Source organism: Pongo abelii, chromosome 18 (genome assembly GCF_028885655.2).
Source record: "Pongo abelii isolate AG06213 chromosome 18, NHGRI_mPonAbe1-v2.0_pri, whole genome shotgun sequence".
NCBI classification, from domain to species: domain Eukaryota; kingdom Metazoa; phylum Chordata; class Mammalia; order Primates; family Hominidae; genus Pongo; species Pongo abelii.
The window spans coordinates 28,223,883-28,248,129 of NC_072003.2; the positions used below are offsets into that span (position 1 = coordinate 28,223,883).

Sequence of the window (24,247 nt, forward strand, 5' to 3'; positions counted from 1 at the left end):
TCAGGAGTTAGAGACCAGCCTGGCCAACATGGTGAAACCCTGTTTCTGTTAAAAACAGAAATTAGCTGGGTGTGGTGGTGGGCACCTGTAATCCCAGCTACACGGGAGGCTGAGGCAGGAGAATTGCTTGAACCCAGGAGATGGTGGTTGCAGTGAGTCGAGATCATGCCACTGCACTCCAGCCTGGGCGACAGAGTGAGACTTCGTCTCTAAAAAAAAAAAAAGTCCTCACCAATTGCATTTTTTTTTTTGTAGGTTTGTACAGATTTTGTTTGGTTCTTCTGTCAGGTCCGTCATGTGACAGTAATGGGTACGTGCGTTTCTCCAGATTTTTTTGCGGATGTTGACCAAGACCCACTTATCTGTTTTGTCCCTAATCAGTTCACCTGATATGAAGGTCTTTGGTCATCAGAGCTCTCAACCCTTCTCTTACTGAAGTGAGAAATCAGTGACTTCAACAGAGCGTGGGTATTTGTTTGCCTCTGCATTCTCTTCTCAAGATATAATCACTAACATTATGAAGCGTTTTTACATATGTGACCTCATGAATTAACACGAGAACTCTGTAAGGGTGTTTTACACAGATGAGGGAAATGGGACTGCAAGATTGTCTTCCAGGATCCTGCAGCCAGAGGCTCTGGGGCAGGGATCAAGCATTGTTATCTGCCCATTAAACTCCAGATTTCTTCCTCTTTCCCGTGCACACAGCCTCTGTGGTTTTTCAGGAGGGTGACCTTCCCTTTTCTGTAGATCTGTTGTATCTTTGTTTTTCTGTCATTGTTGTTTTTGAGACAGAGTCTTACTCACTGTCTCGCCCAGGCTGGAATGCCATGGTGTGATCTTGGCTCACAGCAACCTCCACCTCCGGGGTTGAAGTGATTTTCCTGTCTCAGCCTCCCCAGTAGTTGGGATTACAGGCGTTCACCACCACGCACGGCTAATTTTTGTATTTTTAGTAGAGCTAGCATTTCACTGTGTTGGCCAGGCTGGTTTCGAACTCCTGGCCTCAAGTGGTCCACCTGCCTTAGCCTCCCAAAGTGCTGAGATTACAGGTATGAGCCACTACGCCCGGCTGACCTGTTGTGTTTTTGTAATGAGTTGTCCCATGGTGTGGTGTGAGGAACCAGAGCACAGTACAGTGTGAGAGAATGTGCTATGTCAGTGTTAACAGGCCGCTGGAGAGATCCTGCCATTGGACCTGAGACCCCTTTGACTTGTCACGCAATTTGTTTACTTTTCTCCTGTCTTGTAGGTGGATTAATAATTAATAAATCTGAGCCTCTTATTTATGAGCAAAGTAACCTGAGGCTGTACGTACGCCTCCTAAGAAAAAGGCAGTCAGTCAGTAGTGAGGAAGGAAGACTGTATAGTGTCTGAAAGTTCTTTGTGGAAATGTTTTGGTTTTGATTGGTAATTATATTGGGCTGAAGGCCTTTTTTTTGGTCTGAAGTTTCTTTTAAAAAAGAAATATATATATATATATATATATATATGAAACATTTGTTTGCTTTTTTAGAGCAGGTGTTACAAACTGTAGCCCAGGGCCAAATCTGGCCCACAGCCTGTTTTTGTAAATAAAGTTTTATTGGAAGGCAGCCACTCCCATTTGTTTGCATATTGTGCTTCAGCAGCCATATGACAATTATAACAGCAGAGTTGAGTAGTTACAACAGAGACCATCTGGCCTGCAAAGGCTAAAATATTTACTTTCTGGCTCTTTACGGAAGCAGTTTGCCAATCTCTGTTTTAGAGGTATGTGCGTGTCTCTAAAAGTGTAGCGAAAACATTGTCTGTGGGTCTTAGTGTCTCATGCACCTTCCAGCCGGAATGGTTCCTAGGTTGCACCAGCAGAGGTTTAGCTGTGAGTCATGGGTGTGAGCTTGTTCCATAAAATCTCAGGAGCCCAAGACTGTACAGTTAAAGACTCCCATCTGCTGGCAGTGAGCAGGAACAGGACAAAGAAGAGTTAGTCTTGTCACAAAAAAGGAATAAAGGGGCCAGGTGCAGTTGGTCACGCCTCTAATCCCAGCATTTTGGGATGCTGAGGTGGTTGAATTGCTTGAGCTCAGGAGTTTGGGACCAGCCTGGGCATCATGACAAAACCCCATCTCTACAAAAAATAAAAAAAATCAGCCAGGCATGGTGGTACACACCTGTGGTCCCAGCTACTTGGGAGGCGGAGGTGGGAGGATCACCTGAGCCCCGGAGGTCGAGACTGCAGTGAGCCAAGATCATGCCACTGCACTCCAGCCTGGGTGCCCAAGCGAGACCCTGTCTCAAAAAAAAAAAAAAAAAAAAAAAGGAAAGGAATAATGGGTGAGTGAAACCCTTTAAGGGGCCTCCATTTCTTGGTGTCTCCAGAATTCTGTTTCCACGGAACCAATGGATCCGTACAACCTGCTTTTCTCCATCTCCCTGTGGAGGGAAGCAGGGTCAATTTTGGCACTCTGTGAGGTGGTCAGCCATGTTGAGTCCCCTTTAGGTGCCCTTTCTTCCTGCCCTGTGGCAGCTGTTCCCAGTCTTGGTGTCTTCCATACCAGTCAGTTGCATGCAGGCTATTTGGAGTGAAATGTCAAAAGGGCCATCAAGAATCACAGAAGAAGAAGTTGAAGCATCACTTGTCACAGCCATTTTGCCCCTTTCTCAAGAAACAGGATATCTTTTTTTTTTTTTTTTTAAGTTCTGGGGTACATGTGCAGAATGTGCAGGTTTGTTACATAGGTACACACATGCCATGGTGGTTTACTGCACCCATCAACCCGTCAGAGTCTCACTCTGTTGCCCAGGCTGGAGTGCAGTGGTGTGATCTCAGCTCACTGTAACCTCTGCCTCCAAGGTTCAAGCGATTCTCCTGCCTCAGCCTCCTGAGAAGCTGGGATTACAGATGCGCACCACTGTGCCTGGCTATTTTGTAGAGATGGGGTTTTACCATGTTGGCCAGGCTGGTCTTGAACTCCTGGCCTCAAGTGATCCACCACCCTCAGCCTCCTAAAGTGCTGGGATTACAGATGTGAGCCACCGCGCCCCACAGGATGTCTTTCTTAAGAGCTCCGGGTGTGCCTTTTATAAGCTTTCTCTGCTCTGACTTCTTACTCAGAAGTTTTACAAGGTTCTAATGCATGGGAAAGCTCTTTAAAAAGGAGGAAGTACCATAAGAGCTGCAGGGCACTATGCTGTCTTTCATTCATATACCTTTAATTGTTCTCATTGTCTTCTGGAATTTTAGGTGATTCTTAACTTCCCATACGCTGTGAGTAAACGTTCTTAAAAGGTGTTGTAGAAATTGAAATTCCTAGTGAAAGTTATTTCCATATCCCCTCTACCCATATCAGTTCTCCTGCCTCAGCCTCCCGAGTAGCTGGGATTACAGGCACCTACCACCATGCCCAGCTAATAGTTTGTATTTTTAGTAGAGACAGGGTTTCACTGTGTTGGCCAGGCTGGTCTCGAACTCCTGACCTTAGGCGATCCACCTGCCTCAGGCTCCCAAAGTGCTGGGATTACAGGTGTGAGCCACTGCACCTGGCTCCTCCTCAAGTATCTTGAAATAGCTTCTGCATAACCCTACCCAGCAGGCATGGGCTGTACCTTTAAGTGTGATCAGCTCAGATTCATGAGCCCAGGTCTCCTTGGGTGGCTTTTTTTTTTTTCCCCCCTTTTGTGACAGGATCTGGCTCTGTCTCCCAGGCTCGAGTGCAGTGATACAATCTCAGCTCACTGCAGCCTCCTCCTCCCAGGCTCAAGCCATCTTCCTAACTCAGCCTTCCAAGTAGTTGCACTACAGGTGCAAGCCACCATGCCTGGCTAATTTGTATTTTTGGTAGAGATAGGGTCTTGCTATGTTGCCCAGGCTGGTCTCGAACTCCTGGGCTTACGCAATCCTCCTGCCTTGGCCTCCCAAAGTACTGGGATTACAGGTGTGAGCCACAGTACTTGGCCCTCCTTTTTTGTTTTAAAAAGATAAAGCCCAGGCTGGGTCCCCTGGGATTCCAGCAGAGGACTGGTCTTTATGTGGGAGGGCGCTGTATCTTTCAGCCCTGATGTTTGCTCTTAAGGGTCACTCACCTACTAGGATATGGTTGCTGGTGATTTCTGCCCCCATCATGCTGTCCACAGGAGGTCTGCTATGCCCCACTCACCCCCCCCGGTATTCATCTGTCCTTCCATACCTGTGCTCCATCTCCTGTTACTGTCTCCATGAATGGTTTTCTTACCTGCCCAGTTGCTCCAGTCAGAAACAAGGTGTCACCCTACCTTTCCTTTTCCTCCATCTTGTCCTCTACCAGCAAAGCCATCACCAGGTTCTGGATGTCAGCAGTCTTCTTTGTTTTAAAAAAGTAGTTCTGTATTTCTGGGATAAGTGGAGAGGGGGAGAGGCTGGGCAGGTGGGCCAGGCTATAGAGTGCCTTGTTTCTTGCTGAGTTTTAGCAGGGTGCCGAGCTGCAGAAGTCCACCTGCAGTGGATAGTGCAGTACACAGCAGCGTGCAGCTTTGAGACAACAGAGGGGGTGCTGGGACAGTCTGGGCTGGAGGTGATAGAGCTCAGGAGGAGTGGAGGGATTCCAGAGACATCGGCAGGGATGAGGTACTGGGTGGCTGGATGGCGAGGAGGGCACGAAGAGAACACTAGGATGATAGGATGATGTGTGTGTGACTGGGTAGGGAGGGTGTAGCTACCAAGCAAGCCAGGTGACCCAGGGCTGTGTGTGCATGTGTGCATGTGTGTGTGTGTGGTTGTGTGTGTGTGTGTGTGTGTGTATGTGTGTCTTTCATATTTGTTTGACTGCAGGCCACAAGAAGAAATAAATGTTACATCCCGAGCCAGGGCCCCCATCGCTATACCTGTGTCTGTAACAATAAAGGCACACACGTGTTGATTCGAATGCTAGAGACCTCATTTTAGGGTGCTAAAAAGCTTTCCTTTGATCCCTGCCCTACTTTCCTTCTTGCCCTGGGACCTTCTTTCCAACACGTTGTGCAGTATTCAAAACGCAATATACCTTCCCTTATTGTTATAGCTCACAGGCTCTTTGGATCCCCGTGTGATAATTTTACTAAGGTCAGGCCCTTTCCTGTGAGCCCCACGTGTATTGCCTCATTAATCTTCACAATCCCGTAAAGTGTTAGCATTTTCTTCACTTTTCTCTTTTCTTTCTTTTTTTTTTTTTTTATCTTTGAGATGGAGTCTCGCTCTGTCGCCAGGCTGGAGTGCAGCAGCGCAATCTCAGCTCACTGCAACCTCCGCTTCCCGGGTTCAAGCGATTCTCCTGCCTCAGCCTCCCGAGTAGCTACTTTTTGTATTTTTAGTAGAGATGAGGTTTCACCATGTTGGCCAGGATGGTCTCGGTCTCTTGACCTTGTGATCTGCTTGCCTCAGCCTCCCAAAGTGCTGGGATTACAGGCGTGAGCCACGGTGCCCGGCTTCTTCACTTTTCAAACAAGTAAATCCTGGCCCAGTGAGTTTACTGACTTTCCCAAGACCTTACAGCATATAAGTGGTGGAGCTGGGGTTTGAGCCCCTCCAGCTCCAAGAGTGCCTGTTCTTTAATCTACCGTACTTCGCTATCACAGGGAAAAATGTATCAGAGGCTGAGCACCTGTAATCCCAGCTACTCTGGAGGCTGAGGCAGGAGAATCGCTTGAACCCGGGAGGCGGAGGTTGCAGTGAGCTGAGATCGTGTCATTGCACTCCAGCCTGGGTGACAGAGTGAGACTCCATCTCAAAAAAAGAAAAAAAAAAAAGAAAAATATATCAGAAAATAATACCCTTAATATATGTGATGCTTTTGATACTAGCTGTTTTAACCTATTTCACCCAAAAAATAATGCTCATCAAAACCTACTACATTGATTTCCTGACCCTCATAATAGAGCTCAAGCTGCCTTTTTTGTTGTTGTTAAATCGTTTAAACTTTTTAATTTTTTCATATGGACAGGGTCTCGCTGTCCATGCCCAGGATGGCCTCAAACTCCTGGTCTCAAACGATCCTCCTGCCTCAGCCTTCTAAAGTGTTGAGATTACAGTCGTGAGCCACTGCACCTGGCCTCAAGCTGCCTTTTGAAAATACGGAGTATATTCTACTTCCAAAGCGCCTCTCAGCTCCTCCCCACCATCCCAGCTGCCACCTGCTAGCTCAGGCTCCTTCCTGGACCTTACCTTCTTACCTGGCTGACTCCTCTGGCTTCCTGACTTTTTACCTTCATCTGTGCTTGCTTCCCGCAGATCTATTCATGAGTAATTTGAAAAACACGTCTGTCCATATCAGTCCCCTGATTTAAAAATCCTTAAACACTCTATTGCTATTAGGTGCCTAGTGCTTGATATGTGAAAGATGATCAGCACATGTAAGATTAAAGAAATAAAAAGTATTGTGTGTTTTTCCCCAGGATGAAGATCTTCTCCCAAGTAAATATTTTGAGGTTGACTTTCCAATGATCGTCACGAGAAAGCTGCACAGTATCAAGTAAGTGTGGCATGGCCAGAAGAACAAGAGCCAGCTAGAATTCAGATCTAGCTCTCAAGAGATGGCAGATCTGAATGCCAGAGACTTCACTTTAGGGTCTTGCCTTCCGTTCACTGCCCCCCACCAACTTTTTTTTGCCCTGGCACTCATTCCAGCATGTTGTACAGTCTGCAAAATGCAATATACACTTCCTTATTACAGATCGCAGGCTCTGTGGCTCCCCATGTAATTAAAATTAACACTAGGCCAACCAGATTTCCCAGACACGGTTTTTGTTTTTGGGGCTTGTACTCAAGCACTAGGCAGACAGCAGAGGTGCAAGGACTGACTTGTTGGCTCCCTGAAGAGGCTTGCAGGGATGTTTTTATTAGCGAAGTGTGGGAATTGACATCATGAGTAAGGTATGCAGGCTGGGCTGGGCAAAGCACATGAGGGGTAGGAGATGCGGGTCAGCGTATCTGGTTGCGCTGGTTCTCTTGGTTAATGGGCCACTTGGTGGTCTGGCTGGCGGCAAGAAGACTGTCAATCAGTTGTTCAGTGTTCCTTCCTGAGGTGGGATACTCCATAACCTTGGTTTCATACTTAGATTTCCTAAGGCCAGTTCCTGGAACTTTAAGTAGAAGGCATGGTTAAGTATTATGAAGAAGCAACCCCATTCCATTTCTGTTCTATCTTTATTTCCCCCTGAGAGATTTCACCCTCTATTCTTAAGGAGAAAGGGCTGAAGATCTCATCTTCTGAAGCTACTTCCTGCTGAACAGGGATGTTGTCCCTACCTAACTTTGGGGGGTGGGGAAGTCTCTCACTGACTATCCTAAAGACCTGTAGGGACTGGGGTGCTCCTGGGATGGTATGGGTTGGAATCCTTGGGCCATCATTAGCTTGACTTGGAGCTATTGAAACCTGAAAGACACAAACTTTACAAAAAGGTTAAAAACACAATACCCCAAAAGTAATAGCAATTAAATGACCACTTAGGTCCGAAGAAAGGTAAAAACCATGTCATATTTTGTAGGTTTCCACTGAGGGAGCCCCAGATGGTTTGAGCAGTGGAGTTATTAAGATTATGTAGCCAGGTAGCCTCTTGGTAAATCTTTACTTTTATTTTCTTTTGGAGACAGGGTCTCACTCTGTCATCTAGGTAGGAGTGCAGTGGTGCCATCATGGCTCACTGCAGCCTCAACCTTCTGGGTTCAGGCGATCCTCCCACCTCAGCCTCCTGAGTAGCTGGGAATAAAGGCACATGCCACCAAGACCACCTAATTTTTTTTCTTTTTTTGTAATTTTGTAGAGATGGGGTTTAGCCATGTTGCCCGGCTGGTCTCGAACTCTTAGGCCCAAACGATCCACCCACCTTGGCCTCCCAAAGTGCTGGGATTACAGGCATGAGCCATTGTGCCCAGTCTTGGTACATCTTTTGAACTTGCAGTTTAACCAGTCCTGAACTGTTAATGTAAGAACAACAGATGTGGTTTATTACTGCACATACCTGCCCTTGTTCAGCGAGAAGATAGTCCAGGGCAAATCTGTTGTCTAAGACAGCATTGGCTAGGGAGTGCAGGGAGGCTTGATGTCCTTTTGTGGCTCTGCCTGTACTAGTTGCCAGTGTTTCAAGGGTTTGAAAGTTTCTCAAAGCTGCCTCACAGTATGCAAAGCCATCCCAAGGGGCTGCTAAGGTGCAGAGCCACCCCAAGGGACTATTCCAACTCCTGCCAAAATTAGCCCTATTGCCCTTTTAGATTTCCCATGTGTGATATTATGAACTGTTATTCCACTGGGACTTAAAGTACCTAACATGCATTCCTCATTGCGTTGTACATTATCCACACAAGGGCACGCTAGTGCAAGTAATGGAGAGGTGAAATTGGCTGAGGGGTAGCTGTTGATCAGATGGCAGTCTGGGTGTCCACAAAGGAACAGAATACCCCATGGGTGCACAAACTTACACAAGGTGAGAGGAGTTCAGGTGAGCAGCTAAGCTTTGGAGAGAGGTATGACTGTTTTGGCATGGGGGAAAAGATAGCCTTCCTGAGCCCAAGTTTGATTAGGGTTTTTCTTCACTGCTAAGAGAAAACCTGGTGGGATTTCAAAGTAGGCGGTCCAACTTCTCTTTTTTCCACCCTTTTCGGTGACCAAAGCATTTAGCAACCCAATGAGCTTTATACATTCAAAGGAAAGGGAGACACTTAGGTCCACCATAAGAGGTGCAGAGGTTATTTTAGGTTTCCATACCTCCTTTGTGAAGTTGGTAGTTGAACTTTTAGGGAGTGCAAGAGGCAGCCCCTCTGAGCCTGGGGATGATGGTAGCACACCCAGCAGTTGGACAGAATATTACCTGACGCTATAATGCCGGAAAGGTTGTGAAGAGAGTTTATTTCTTATCTTAGTAGGCCCAGCCTACCCTGTGCCCCGATGGGGAGGAGTAGGAACAAAGTAGAGTAGCATCTTTATACCCAGCAGGGACAAACAAAGTCTTTACCTGAGGGAGGAGGCTGAGCAAAGTGACAGAATAATGGTAAAACAATTAGTAATATAAGGAAAAGTATTGGACTCAAGATCTCTAATCACATTACTTCTCCAATGATGAATTGGCTCTCCTGAATTTGAGGTCTTCCACGGGTTTTCAGGAGTAAGATGGGCCTTCTGGGCGAGTCTGGAAACATTTAGGAGAAAGCATTTCTGATTGGGAGAGGTGTACCCAGCTAATGATTCCTTGTGAGTTGGCTGCAGTTGGAGTGGTCAGGATCACCCAGTAAGGGCCCTCCCATTTAGGCAAGGGGTGGTGCTCCGGGGAGCCTGCCCTTCGAGTCTTAGGAGGACTTGGTCACCTGGATTAACTTGTAAAGGGGTTTTCCCATCCTTAGTGGGGACTGGCAGGATTTTGTTTCCATACTCTGAAGTCGCCTTTTGAATCTGTCCTAAATCGATACTGTAATTTTTTATGTAATTCTTCACCTAACAGGAGGTCAATGGTGAGGAAAGGCCTCTGGTAGATCATCTCAGAAGAACTAAGTCTTAGGCTGCACGAAGGGGCCCTGCAGACCCTAAGAAGACTTGGGAGCATCTTAACCCAGGGCTTGTGCGTCTCCTGAAAAAGTTTGGCTAGAGTCGTCTCAAGTGTATAGTTCATCTTAACTTTCCCCGATGATTGGGGTGCCAGTTCATAATCTATTCCTAGGGTTGTGGAGAGGCTCTGAGTAATCTTAGCCATGAAGGAGAGCCTGTTACCACTCTGAGGGGACTTGGGGAGTCCAAATTGAGGAATTACTTTAGTGAAGATTTACAGACTTCTACTGCTTTTTCTGTATAGGTAGGGAAAGTCTTGACCCATCCAGTAAAAGTATCCACAAACACCAGGAGATATTTGTACCCTAGATTTGGAGGCATTTGGGTTAAAACTACCTGCCAGTCTTCTCCCAGATAAGTTCCCCTGTGTTGAACCAGTTTAAGTCAAGAAGGGGGAATTGGATGGGTTTGGGCATTATTCCAGGTACACAATTCACTGGCAAAGGTTACTTGTTTTACAGTTTTTCTCAGTTTCTTTCTGGTGAATATTTTATGGACAGAATTCCATAAAACATCTCTCCATTAATGAGTGGCATCATGGAGATGCTTAATGGGTTTCCACTGGTCAGTTCCTGGAATAAAACTTGTCACCATCTGTGAACCGTCCAGCACTGTTTTCCTGGTACCCCTGCCTCTTAGCTTCCTCTTGCTCTTGTTGTGAGTATTGTAAGTGATTAGGAAGGTTGGTAGGGTCTGTCATTAAGGCCAACACATTGTTGGGTTCCTATAATCAGGCTGCCTGTTTTGTGGTCCTATTTCCTTGGCTGATGAGGGACCAGTCCCTCTGGTGGCCTTTGCAGTGAATGACTGCCACCTGGCAGGGAAGTTGTGCCGCTTCCAGGAGAAGTTGGATTGGAGGATTGGAAGAAGTTTGCCTTGGGAATTTTTAACTGTTAACATTCCCTTTTCCTTCCATATGGCTGCATGGGCACACAGCAGGAGAAACATACTTTGAGTTGGTGTATAAATTTACTCCCTCCCTTTCTCCCAGTTGTGAGGCTCTGTTAAGGCCTTTAGTGCTGCTTTTTGTGCCATTTTGGGGAGGAAGGGCTTTAGTTTCTGTAGTCTCCTTCGGGCTTACTACTGCATGTCCTGCCTTTTGGGTCTCCCTCCACAAAGCTGCTGCCATCAGGATATCATTCTGTCTTTGCATTCTCAAGATGCTTATCTCACAAGCCAGGCCTGCTGGAGTCTGTTCTGTGGGCCCTGTGCATTGATGCTGTGAGTCCTCATCATCTGTGGTTGGGAGTGAGGTTGCCGTGTTCAAAGTCTGACATACCCTCAAAGTAATATCTAGGGTGTCTAATAAGAGAGCTTGATAGTTGGTCAGCCTCCCTGCAGTGAGCCAATGGTGTCCCTTGACTTCTAACCCAGTCTGAACCTAGTGGGGAGTCATAGCTTCTGTATATTGTCCCTGTGTCAGCTTAGATGCTTCACTAAACAGCAGAGCAGTAGCTGCCACTGCCCTCCAGCAGCCAGGCCACTTCTGTGCAACTGGATTTATCTGTTTTGAAAAATGAGCCACTGGCTTCGAACAGGTCCTAACCTTTGAGTTAAGACTCCCAAAGCTATTCCTAGTCTCTCACAAACATACAAGGTAAGTGGTTTTTCTCAGTTAGGGAGTCCAAGGACGAGGGCTTGACCCAGCTCAGTTTGTAGGGGTTCAAAAGATTGTTGACATTTCTTTTCCCAGTACAAGGGCTCTCTTTCTTCCCCTTTTAGGGTCTCACATAGGGATTTAGCCATCAGGCCATAATTTGGAATCCAAATGCTATAGAAACCCACCATTCCCAAGAAACCCTGGGGCTGCCTTTCTGTTTGTGGGACCAGCAATGAACTGATTGCTTTTTCCAGTCCACAGCTAGTGTTCCGGCTCCTGGGGTCAGAATGAACCCCAGATATCAGAACTTCTGTAAAGAAATCTGGGCCTTGGATGGGGCTGACCTTGTATCACTGCTCAGCCAGGAAATTCAAGGTTTTAATGATATTAAAATCTGAATCCTGCCATGTCTGGCCGACAATGAACAAGTCATCCACATATTGTAATAAAAGTCCCATTCTGTAGGCTTAGCTCCCTGCATTCCCAAAAAGGTGGGGGCCTTCCCGGAAGCCCTGGGGAAGCATAGTCCATGTGTACTATGTGGCTTTCTGGGTTATCAGGGATTTCTCCATTCAAAGCAAAAAGATACAGGGATTCTGGGTGAAGAGGACTACACAAAAGAAAGCATCCTTGAAGTGTAGTAGAGTGAAAAACTGAGCATCTCCAGGTATCTGAGTACAGACAAGCTTGAGACCAATGTTGGGTGGATGGGAATGACTGCCTCATTACCCCCCTTCAAGACCTACACAAACTGATATCCTCCATTAGGCTTTTTAACAGGGAGGACCGAGGTGTTGCCTGGGGACTGGCAGGGTTTAGCCCTTGCTATAGGAATTTGTGGAGTAATGGCTGAACCCCATTCAGTGCCACAGGTTTTAGGAGGTACGATTTCCTCCATGGGTAGCCCATCCCAGGCTTCAGGTCTGTCTTTACTTGGGGAGCTTTATTAGCCTGTCCTAGGACTGAAGTGTCCCATCGATAGGGAAGGGGTGGCGTGATCCTTGCTTCCTTTGGGTATGTTTTGGGTCTCAAGTTCCTGTCCATTTAAGAGTGCTAGCAGGTGGATCCCCTGTTCTAGCTCTGCCTCTACTTGCAGTCTGTCCTCTTCCAGGGAGATGGTGGCTCCCATTTTGCTTAATAAGTCTCTACCCAGCAATGGAGTAGGACATTCTGGGAGGCATACAGAAATGAGGAGAAAAAAGCCTAGACATGGCCTCACAAGCAAGAGGGAAAGTAAGTTTTCTTACCTTAGGACACCTGTCTATTCCCATTATCCTGCGACTGCAATTGGAGAGGGGGCAAATAGGCTGGGTCAGGACAGAGCAGGCGGCTCTGCTGTCCACGAGGAACTGTTTTCCTACCTGCCACGTCAAGGGTGACCTGAGGCTCCATGGTGTGATGACGATGGGAGTGTGCTGCAGTCAGAGCCACGGTGCTGTCAGGCGGTGCGTATCAATCTCATCTGAAAGCTTGGTGAGGAGTGGGGGCTGGCTAGGGTTGCCTGCCGGCTGTCCTGTTTTAGGGAGGTCAGGGGCAGCCTCTCTTCCAGTGACCCTCCGTCCTGCAGTATGCACATTGGCTCCATCCAAGGTTGGCTGTCTTCGATTGGTTGGTCTCCTGGGCCTCCTAGGGTCACCCTGAGATGGTGGATGAGTTAGGGCAGCCAGAAGCTGTGCTGTTTTGGTCAGTCTCCTCTTATCTGCCATCTCTGTCCTGTCCGTTATTGAAAACCTTAAAAGCCTCCTCTGCCAAAGTCAACAGCAAGGTCTGGGGTCTGGCCTCCAAATTTTCTGTAATTTCCTTCTAATGTCCGGAGCTGACTGAAGGATAAAATGCACAGTACGCGATGCCTCCCCTCCGCTGCCTCCGGGTCTGCATGGGTGCATTTCCCAAAGGCCTCAGGGACTCGATTGAGGAAGACTACTGGGATCTCCTTCTTTCTCTGGATAATTTTCTTGACCCTGTGATAGTGTACAGGTTTTACTATACATTTCCTTCTTCCTTCAGTCAGGCAGGTGACAAAGTGGCTCATTCTAGCTTTTTCTAGGTTTTCTCTGTAGTCTCACTCGCATGGAGACTATGCCTGGGACTGCATCTCCCCCTAAACAGATGACTGCATATTGGTGTTTAGTGACCACCTGGCTGTTGGCATATTCCTTAGCCTTTTCAAATATGCGTTGCTTTTCATCAGTACTGCAAAGTGACCATAACATCCTGCCACGTCAATGAAAAGGCGAGATTTAGTTTAACAAATTCATTTCTAAACTTACCAGGATCCTCTGAAAATCTACCAAAGTGTTCTTTACATAGTCCTAGATCCACCATCAAAAAAGAACCTGCACCCTTGTCACTCCCCCGTTTTCATCCGTTTCTCTGAGGGGAAAACAGCCCTGGGCCAGTGGGGAAGCAAAAGAGGGTGCCTGTTTGGAGTCTGATTGGAGCGCTGTCGGGGACAGCACAGGGGCTCCCCTCCCCAGGAGGCCTGCTTAGGGTAGGGAGGGAGTGCCTGGGGCCTGAGACTGTGGAGGTCCGCTTCCTCAAGTTCCTTCAGGAGGAACCTGGAAATAGGGGCCACACACACCTGAGAAGAATCCAGTAGCTTCGGGTCCTAGCATAACTTCATAAAAGCTTGTACCTAGGTATCTCTCCCCATTTCTCTGTCCATTCACAGAATAGGTCCGGCTGTAAGATAGTGTTAAAACTAGGAGATCCACTTCTGCCCATGGCCATTTTTCTTGATCTAATGTGTACTAGGGCAGGTTGTATTACAGAGGAAAACCAGTTTCTTTTTCTTTTTTGAGGCAGGGTCTCACACCATTGCCCAGGCTGGCGTGCTATGGTGACCACAACTCACCGCAGCCTCAACCTCCTGGGCTTAAGCGATCCTCGCTTTAGCCTTCCGAATAGCTGGGACCCCAGGAAGGCACCCCCACACCCGGCTCATTTTTCCTGTTTTTTGTAGAGGTGGAGTCTTCCTATGTTTCCCAGGCTGGAGTTTCTTTTTCTTTAAACCGTCTGATTTGGATTCCTTCCATTTAGAAATGATACATCCCAGATGTGAGTCTTGGAAGATGCCTGGGGCATTGCCCATGACTGTAGCCCCTGTGTCTGCTTGTCTTATTAAAGGGCCAGGGGCAGGGTGCAAGCACAGGTGTCAGGCGACGAAAAGAGAGTTGGCTCCCAGCCCCGCACAGTACAGCAGTACAGGTCACACGAGGGCCGGCGTGAGCAGCGAAGAGAACTCCCCAAAACCGAGTGCCAGCTTGGATGGTTTCTTTTTCTTCTTCAACCTTACACCAGGTCTAGGTTCTGCTGACCAGTGTCCTGCATTTGGTAGTAACCTAATGACAGTCAATAAGATGTTGAATTAAACACACAAAAAGGGAAAACAGATCAGGGCATGAGCTAGGCAAACTCCAGCCCCATGTGCCGTCAATTCTCCCCGCATAAAGGCAGCACGCCGAGTCCGTAGGCTCGAACACTGAACAGACCGAGGAAAGCTCACAGGCTTTCCTTCCCACCAGGTGTGGCAAAGGGAGGGAAAGCACTGAAAGACTTGAAGATTGTCAACTATTGGGTGCCGAAGCCAGGGCACCCAATAGTTCCTTCCAGCTGTGTCAGTCCGTCATGCACGGGTGTCTGTTCAGGTCGAGCCAATGAAGTTAAAAGTGAAGGAAGGAAAGCAGAAAGGAAGAAGGAAAAAGACAACAAATAGGAGACTCGAGGGAAGGGAAAGCATTGTCTGGGGCGGAGGTGGTGAGGAGTCTCGCAGAGACCAGAGGAAAACTCACCAGTCGCGGTGGCAGCGCTGAATCAATGGGGCCTCCCTCCGGCTCGCTGGCTCACAAGCCTCCCCTGCAGGGAGGGAAATTGCTCCTTGTGCTCCTGCCTGGCTCACCAGATAATCTGTTATGGTACCAAGCAAATTTCCCAGACAAGGCTTTTGGTTGGGGGCTTGTGCTTGAGCGCACGGGGAGACGGCAGAGACTCTGTGGCTGGCTCCCTGGAAGAGCCGGGAGAGACATTTTATTAGCAAAGCCTGGTAACTGACATCAGGAGAGGGCGTGTAGGCTGGGCTGGGCAAAGCATGTGAGGGGTAGGGGATGCGGGTCAGCGTATCTAGTGGCTGATGGTTATCTTGGTTAATGGACCACCTGGTGGGCTGGCCAGAGGCAACAAGGCTGTAATCAAGCTTGTTCAACCCCAGGCCTGCGGGCAGGCGACATGCGGCCCAGGACTGCTTTGAATGTGGCCCAACACAAATTCGTAACATTTCTTAAAACATTATGAGATTCTTTTGCAACTTATTTTTTTTAAAGCTTATCAGCTATTGTTCGTGTATTTTGTGTGTGACCCAAGACAGTTCTTCCAGTGTGGCCCAAGGAAGCCAAAAGATTGAACACCCCTGCTGTAAATCAGTCGTTCAGTGTTCCTTCCTGGGATGAGACACTCCACCACCTTGGTTTGATATTTAGATTTCCTAAGGCTAGTTCCTGGGATTCTTTAAGTAGAAGGTCTGGTTAAACATGAAGAAGGAGCCGTATCCCATTCCTGTTCTTTTTCATTATGACTCTCCATCCATTAATGTAGTTTCCTGGAACAGTTAAAAAGTGACCCCATATTTTCATAATCTGAATTTTTATGTCTTTCGTTTACTACTTTATTCCAAGGGCATGTAGAAAGTTACCTGGCCTTGCCCGGGGACAGTGGCTTACGCCTGTAATCCCAGCACTTTGGAAGGCCAAGTCTGGTGGATTGCTTGAGCCCAGGAGTTCGACACCAGCCCAGGCAACATGGTGAAACCTTGTCTCTACTAAAAATACAAAAATTAGCCAGGCATGGTGGGTGCATCTATAGTCTCAGCTACTTGGGAGGCTGAGATAGAAGGATCACTTGAGCCCAGGAGGTCGAGGCTGCAGTGAGCTATGATCACACCGCTGCAGTCCAGCCTAGGTGACAGAGCAAGACTCTGTCTCAAAAAAAAAGTAAGTTACCTGGCCCAGAATAGATGTGCAGTAAGTGGGTTTTTGTGTATGTGAATGAATGAATGGAAAACTGAAGTTAGTTATTATAGATGAGATACTATGGGGGCCATTCTGAGTCCAGTATCAAGGAGTTTACAGAGTTGCGGATGACAAGTTTGCTAATATGTGCTGAGAACTTTCATAGCCTAGTACCATGTTAAGTGCTTCACTTGGATTGTTTCATTCAGTCCTCACAGCACACTCATGAATTAAGTGCTGCTGAGGCTTAAAGAAGTTAATTTGCCCGAAGTCTCCTATCTAGGAAAGGGTGGAGCTGAGATTCAAACTGTGACTTCAAGCTCAAGATCAAGGCATCTGAATAGTTTTCTTTTTTTTTTGAGACGGAGTTTTGCTCTTGTTGCCCAGGCTGGAGTGCAATGGCACGATCTCAGCTTACCGCAACCTCCGCCTCCTAGGTTCAAGCAATTCTCCTGCCTCGGCCTCCCGAATAGCTGGGATTACAGACATGCGCCACCACACCTGGCTAATTTTGTATTTTTAGTAGAGACGGGTTTTCTCCATTTTGGTCTGGCTGGTCTCGAACTCCCAGCCTCAGGTGATCTGCCTGCCTCGGCCTCTCGAAGTGCTGGGATTACAGGTGTGAGCCACTGTGCCCGGCCCGCATCTTAATAGTTTTAACTACAGTCCCTCCCCATCCCCCCTTTTAAATTAGTCGTTTAAATAAAACCCTAATTCTTATATTGAAAAAAATGTGAGTAAACATTAAGTGTTTCAGCTGTCCTTAAGTCTGATCCTTATAAATTGGAAATAATTTTCAAGCTTTATTTTTTCTAGATCCATGAAAATAATGGATCACCCTTTCCTAATATATTTAATTTTATATTAAATATGCTTTTTAAGTGATAAATGGCAATTCTGATGCTCTGGGAACTGCAAAGTACTGGCTGGTTAGAACTCTGAGTGGGATAAGTGTAACTGGCTCTAGGTTAAGTCCAGAGATGGTTTCCTGGGACAGAAAGTGTGTTGGTGTTTGGTTATGGTTGTTGGGATATTGACGCGTATCTGATTTCTGATTTTTTGCCTATTCTGGATGGGGGGGGGGTTGCCACATAAATGTTACTGAACTTTAAGTTTGTGTAAGAGCCAGTTCTTCTGGCTACCTGTAACAAATAACAGGTATCTTTAAAAGTTTGATTGAGAATAGGCAGCAAACTAGAGATGCCCCCAAAAAACATTGGAACATTTGAAAAATTCTTGTTAGGCTATCTTTAGCTATTTCTAAGTCTAAATACTTCATGATCAGTTTGTGATTTGGACATCAAATGCCGAGTGTAATGGTTAGCTGATGTCACCTGAGACCTGTGTCCACTGAAGTTTTACCGTATGTGCTTACGGTCAAATGTAATTAAACTGAAGCTCTTTTTAGAGGGGCCCCTGCTTTGAACAATAGCAAATATATATTTGCCATTTTGGTAGTGAGTGTCTGCATTTGTGCAGTAAATGAGCTCATGAGTAAATTGAGGAGCAAATAGACTTATCTTTCTCCTCTTTCCCATCTTCCCATAGATGCAAGCCTCCCCTATCCAGCCCCATTCTAGAACTGCATTCAGAGGACACACTTCAGATGGGCAAGTATCAAGCTAATGCAAAATGGACTGTATCAGTATTTTTGCTTTCTACCCCCTTTTTGAAGATGGGGTTTGTGTTGGGTGGGTGGGTGTGTGTATGTGTGTGTGTGTGTGTGTGTGGTGTTGTACAATGTATTGTCAACTGAAGAATGATGAGGTTCGTAAATTTGGAAAGGAGAGCTTGCTTTCTCAGAGAGGGTTGCAGCCTGCAGGGTAGCTGTTCTAACAGGCTGGGAAGCACAGCCTCCTGCCAGAAGCCAACAACAGACACTTTGAAGGAGGGGCAAAAGGAGGAGGAATTTATGCTCAGCCGGGTGGGCGAACATACATATTTAATAAGCCATAGGAGGAGTCATGAATATTTATGAAGGGCGAACTGTGTACGTGTGCAGTTGAGCTTCACACCCCATCATAGGTTCCATGTACAAAAAAATGGCAGTGTTAGCATGATCCAAGGGTGGAGGTTTTGGCCCTCTGACATCAAAAGGTGAGGCAGAGGACACAAAAACCCGCATCTTTTGGAGACTGGCCAGAACCACTCCCTGTTCTGTGGTCTCTTAGGAAGGAATGCTGGTTGACTGTTTTGAAGTGGCCAAAGAGAGGGGCAGCAGTCAGGCAGTTGGGTTGGATGACAGCAGCAGTAGTCTTTTGAAAGAGCTGGTTGCTGTTTAGCCCTTAGGGAAGAAGGCGTACAGGCAGTTAGTGAGCAAGGGGTTTGAGGAGGCATCTGACCTCCCATCCCCACGTGGCCAAGAACTCAGTTTTCAAGGTCACTCTGGGGTCTCCTTGGTTCAGGTGGCTGTGGAGCTTAGAATTTTATTTTTAGTCTACAGTAGACTTTTGCCAATACACTTAACACTTGTGTCGGGGTTACCACAAAGGAATTTTCGACGACTTTCTAAATGACTCTTAGATGTCCTTAGGTCTCTAATCTTTAGTCTTTCTGTAAAGACCTTGAGTTAGTTGCCAACATTTCAAAAATAAACTTCTCATGAAAAATCTCGATTTCTAGCTTTCCTTGGAAAAAATCAGAAGACGTGGTTAACATTAGGCCATGTAATGTTACCACGATTTCCACAAGGGAACAATTAAATAGTGGCTGCCTCGGTTAGAGGAGTTGCACATCCTCCAGTTCTGTCCCCACCACTCTCTGGTATCTTACACTTGACCAGCTTCACTCAATTCTGTTACCTGTTTGGCCCTGGCAGTCAATTTTCCCCGTTTTTTCCCTCAACTTTTAATTATGACTGTGTCTTAACAATGCTTTTCTCATTTCTGAGCCTTTCAAATTATGGGTAAATCTCTACCACAATCTTCCTTTGTTTTCAGTTTTTGTCTGAGAGAAGTTAAAGGGGTTTATTAGTAATTCAGGTCAGAGAACATGCAGAGAGGACAGCCTTCACCAGTAGTCAGCACAGGTAACACCGTGGGCATCAGGTGACTAGATGAGCCAGGTTTATTACAACAAGCAGGGACATGAGAGGAGGGAAAGTGTTCTCTGAGGCGGGGGTGGCAAGGAATCTAGGCTTTTTCTAGCCCGCTCCTCCAGATTCTTCCAATCTCTACCCATTACCCAGTTCCAAATCTGCTTCCACATTTTCAGGTACTTACAGCCACAGCCCCTCTTCTCAGCTTCTGAGTACCAGTTTTCTGGTTTAGCTTGTTTTGTGCTTCTATAACAAAATACCTGGGACTGGGTACTTTATAAAAACTACAGAGACAGTACAGTTCTGAAAGCTGAGAAGTTTGAGGTTGAGGGGCCCACATCTGGCAAGGGCCTTCTTGCCGTGTCATCCCATGGAGGAAGGTAGAAAGGCAAGAGAGCATGACTGTGTGAGAGAGAGGTGAAGGGGTGCAGACTCAGAACCCACTCCCAATCCCAATCCCAAGAGAGTGGCATTAATTCATTCATTGGGACTGAATCACCTCTTAAAGGTCCTACCTTTCAACACTGTTGCATGGAGGATTAAGTTTCTAACACAACTTTGGAGGGACACATTCAAACCACAGCACCCTAACACTGGGTATATTGTGATTTAAAAAATTTTCTACCAGTCTGGCCGGGTGCGGTGGCTCACGCCTGTAATCCCAGCACTTTGGGAGGCCTAGGCGGGTGGATCACCTGAGGTCAGGAGTTCGAGACCAGCCTGGCCAACATGGTGAAACCCCGTCTCTACTAAAAATACAAAAATTAGCTGGGTGTGGTGGCGGGCACCTGTAATCCCAGCTGTTTGGGAAGCTGAGGCAGGAGAATTGCTTGAACCTGGGAGGCGCAGGTTGCAGTGAGCCGAGCTCATGCCACTGCACTCCATACTGAGTGACAGAGTGAGATGAGAGTCTATCCAAAAGAAAAAATTTCTACCAGTCTGGTAGGCTGAAATGATGCCCTATTATTTTATTTTATTTTTTTGAGATGGAGTCTCTTAGTCGCCCAGGCTGGAGTGCAGTGGCGCGATCTCGGCTCACTACAAGCTCTGCCTCCTGGGTTCACGCCATTCTCCTGCCTCAGCCTCCTGAGTAGCTGGGACTACAGGCACCCGCCACCACGCCTGGCTGATTTTTTTTGTATTTTTAGTAGAGACGGGGTTTCACTGTGTTAGCCAGGATGGTCTCGATCTCCTGACCTCATGATACGCCCGCCTCGGCCTCCCAAAGTGCTGGGATTATAGGCTGGAGCCACTGCACCCGGCCAGGTGTGTTCTTTGATAAACGTCTGTTGTCAACTTTTTTTTATTGAACTTTTTTCTCATTCTTTTACTTATCTTTTAACTTTGTGTCTCGTCGGTAAATTTTTTACTCTGGTTCTTTATAGTGTTTGATTTTGCCATCGTGCTGAGAAAGGAGAATTTGAATAAAAATGAAATAAAAATGTGAATGAAAATTTGGGCAAACTGATAGGTGATCTTAAAACTGACAAAAAATATTTGTTTAAAAATGACCTTGTTTTATCAAACCTGCAAGGCTGTGATAGTGAAAATCACCATTATTTATTTATCAGTAAGAAAGAAAAAGTGCTGACACAAGCTGACACATCACCAACTGTTATTAGATGCATCCTGATTTCAGGAATGTTAAAATGTGAAAGGATGCATCTTAGAATTGATGATGTATTTTTTTAAGCTAAAATCTGTCTAGGGTAAAAAAATCAGAAGTGTACAAATGGGCACACAATGAAAAGTCAGAAGGTGTTTTTAAAAAGGGAGGCTGGGTGTGGTGTCTCACGCCTGTAATCCCAGTGCTTCACGAGGCTGAGGTGGGAGCATTGCTGAGGGTACCTAGTGAGACCCTGTCACAAAAACATAAAAAAAAAACTAGCTGGGCATGGTGGTGCATGCCTATAGTCCTAGCTACTTGGGAGGCTGAGGTGGGAGGATACCTTTAGCCCAGGAGTTGGAGGCTGCAGAGAGCTGTGATTGCACCACAGCACTTCATCCTGGGTGACAGAGCGTGACCCTTTCTCTCAAAAGAGTGAAAAAGGGAAATTGGGTTCTGTTACCCCCTTGCTTAAAACTCCCTACTGGATAGGACCCATGTTGTTCATTAGGCCTCTGTGTGCCTCCTGATTTTACTTTCTTTTCTTTTTTTTTTTTTTTTTTTTTTTTGAGACAAGGTCTCACTCTCTTGTTGCTCAGGCTGGAGGACAGTGGTGCGATTGGTCACAGCTCACTGCAGCCTTGAACTCCTGGGCTCAACTGATCCTCCTGCCACAGTCTACCGAGTAGCTGGGACTACAGATGTGTGCCACCACACACAGCTGATTTTAAATATTTTGGGGGGAGACGGGGTCTTGCTATGTTGCTCAGGTTGGTCTCAAACTCCTGGGGTCAAACAATCCTGCCTCAACCTCTCAGTGTTGGGATTACAGGCGTGAGCCCCCGCACCAGCTCCTGATTTTCCCTTTGACCACAGTAACTATGATCTAGCCACACAGATACCTTGCTGTTCTCTGACTGTGCCAAGCATGTTCTTCCCCTCAGTCCTTTTCATTTCCTCTCTCCTCTTTGCTTGATGGGCTCCTTCTCATCTGCTCAGCTGCCGCTTCCTCAGAGGAGCCCTCCCTGACTACTAGGTTAAAGACAGACCCCCTTCCTGCCACCTTATGTCACACTCTTCTCTTTCATTTTCCTCATGGTACTAACTGCTCCCTGATATATTCTTGATTACTCATTTATTTAATGATTCACTTTCTCCCTCTTCTGCCAAGTAAGCTTCCTGAGAACAGGGACTGCTTCTGTCTTGTTTACCACTGTAACGCCTGCACCAAGAGCAGTGCCTAGCGCACAGACAGTGTTGAATGAATACTCACGTGACTGCTTGAATGGATGAATGTGTTTGTGTTTTTGTAATCCGCTTTAACTCTGGTGAAATTAGGCAGAAAAGAGAAAAGAACAGCAAGTGAAAGCATTTCAGAATGCGAACAGGATTTCAGCTGGGCCGTGAGAAGGAGATCCTACCTAGGAAACAGATGATCTCAGCCAGGGCACACTGAAGGAAGAGCTGGGAAGGCCAGTGTGGCTGGGGCTCGGGTGGCAGGAGGTGCGTGCTTCAGGATTGAGAAAGGTCGTAAAGCCGGCTGAGAATTTTATACTCCATTCTAAAGGGAGTCAGAAGCCTGTTTCACATGCCCCACGATACCCTGAACTTCTCTGTAGAACTTACCACACTTGCCCTGTTCTCTCTCTTTCCCACTGGATTATAAGCCCCATGAGGGCAGGGACCATGTCTTCTTGTTCATCAGTTATTCCCAGGACTTGGCTTAGTGCCCCATAAGTGTCAGATGGGTAGTCAAACAAACTCATCCTCTGTACAGTCTGGAAACCCGTCTGAGGCTGTCTCCATTTTACCTTTTTTTTTAAACTGAAGGATCCTAGGAAAATCTGTGAACCTAAAAGATCACTTTGCAATGCTTAACAACAATGATAATTAGTCTGTCATAGAAGATACCATGAATGGGACTGATGGGGTTCACTACAGATCCAACACATCTCTCTTGAAATGCACCTGGCGGTGATGGAAGAGATTATTAGTCATTTGATACACCAGCACTTGTGTGTGTGTGTGTATGTGTTTCACTACTGTGTTACATTGTGTAAGTCTTCAGTTTTCTCATGCCTTTTCACCTCATGACCTAATCACCTCTTAAAAGTGTTTAAGACTGGCTTGGTGGCTCACACCTATAATCCCATTACTCTGGGAGGCAGAGGCAGGAGGATCCCTTGAGCCCAAGAGTTCGAGACCAGCCTGGGCAACATAGGGAGATCCGTCCACCCGCCTATCTGTACAAATAATAAAAAAAATTAGCCAGGCATGGTGGTGCACGCCTGTGGTCCCAGCTACACAGGAAGCTGAGGCACCCTGGGGGGTCAAGGCTGTAATGAGCCATGATCATGCCACTGCACTGCAACCTGGGTGATACAATGCAACCCTGTCTCAAAAAAAAAAAAAAAAAAACAATAAAAAAAAACTGATTAGGACGATAAAGTATATGAACTTAATGAGGCAGATAATTAAAGCCTGTATCCATTAGCTTCTGCGCTGTAACAAACTGCTGCAAAGCATGTGGCTTAAAACAACAGCCATCTATTTAGCTCACAATTCTTTGGGTTAGGTTCATTCATGTGGAACTTCTCAGCTGGGCTCATTCCAGCACCTGCCTGGATTTAATCACTCGTGGTCGTCTTCACAGAAGACCTCTGCTGTGTAGCAGGCATTGGGCTAGGGCAGGGGGTCCCCACCTTTCTTGCTTCCCAGTAATTTGTCTCAGTAATGTTTTCATAGTACCCCTGAGCCAAAAAACACACTCAGCAGTTCTTTTTAATTAGTTGGGTTTAAACATCCGAAGTATTTATGTCCTAACAACTTATTAGTCATTTGAAAAAAAAGTACACATAAAATGAAAGAAAAATACCATTTTTACTTCATTCTTAAGCATCCAGAATTGCTTACTGAGATGCGTGCCCTGTAGGGCACTTTACAGCTTCACCTTGGAATCAGATTGGACACCATCCCTGTGTTCCACATTCACATTGGCACAATACTTGCATTTTTTTTGTTGTTTGGAGACAGAGTCTTGCTCTGATTTGTCACCCAGGCTGGAGTACAGTGGCATACTCTCAGCTCATTGCAACCTCTGCCTCCTGGGTTCAAGCAATTCCCATGCCTCAGCCTCTCAAGTAGCTGGGATTACAGGTGTGTGCCACCATGCCTGGCTAATTTTGTATTTTTAGTAGAGATGGGGTTTCATCATTTTGGCCAGGCTGGTCTCGAACTGGCCTTGAGCAATTTGCCTGTCTTGGCCTCCCAAAGTGCTGGGATTACAGGCGTGAACCACTGCGCCTGGCTGGTCTGTTTCTTTAGAAAGTTCTATAAGTATCACACAAAATGATTTCAGTTGCCTTACATTTTTCTCTCATGAAGTAGAATGTAGGAAAAGAAGGGATTGTAGATCTCATTTTGGCAACCAAGTTATCATTCCCACCAGCTCTCAGAAGCGTTCCAGACAGA

General features: G+C 46.5%; 1 protein-coding gene across 4 annotated transcripts in view; it reads left to right on the forward strand.

Annotated features, from left to right (window-relative positions):
- LCMT1 (leucine carboxyl methyltransferase 1) overlaps positions 1 to 24,247 on the forward strand; it is a 65,719-nt gene that overhangs the window by 21,970 nt on the left and 19,502 nt on the right. For 3 of the 4 annotated variants that reach the window (XM_009250567.4, XM_054533672.2, XM_054533674.2), the window contains 2 exons: positions 6,388 to 6,464; positions 17,682 to 17,743. In XM_009250567.4, the coding sequence (XP_009248842.1) occupies positions 6,388 to 6,464; positions 17,682 to 17,743 (139 nt within the window). The remainder of the gene's footprint in view (positions 1 to 6,387; positions 6,465 to 17,681; positions 17,744 to 24,247) is intronic. The other variant, XM_054533673.2, reaches the window with a different exon arrangement.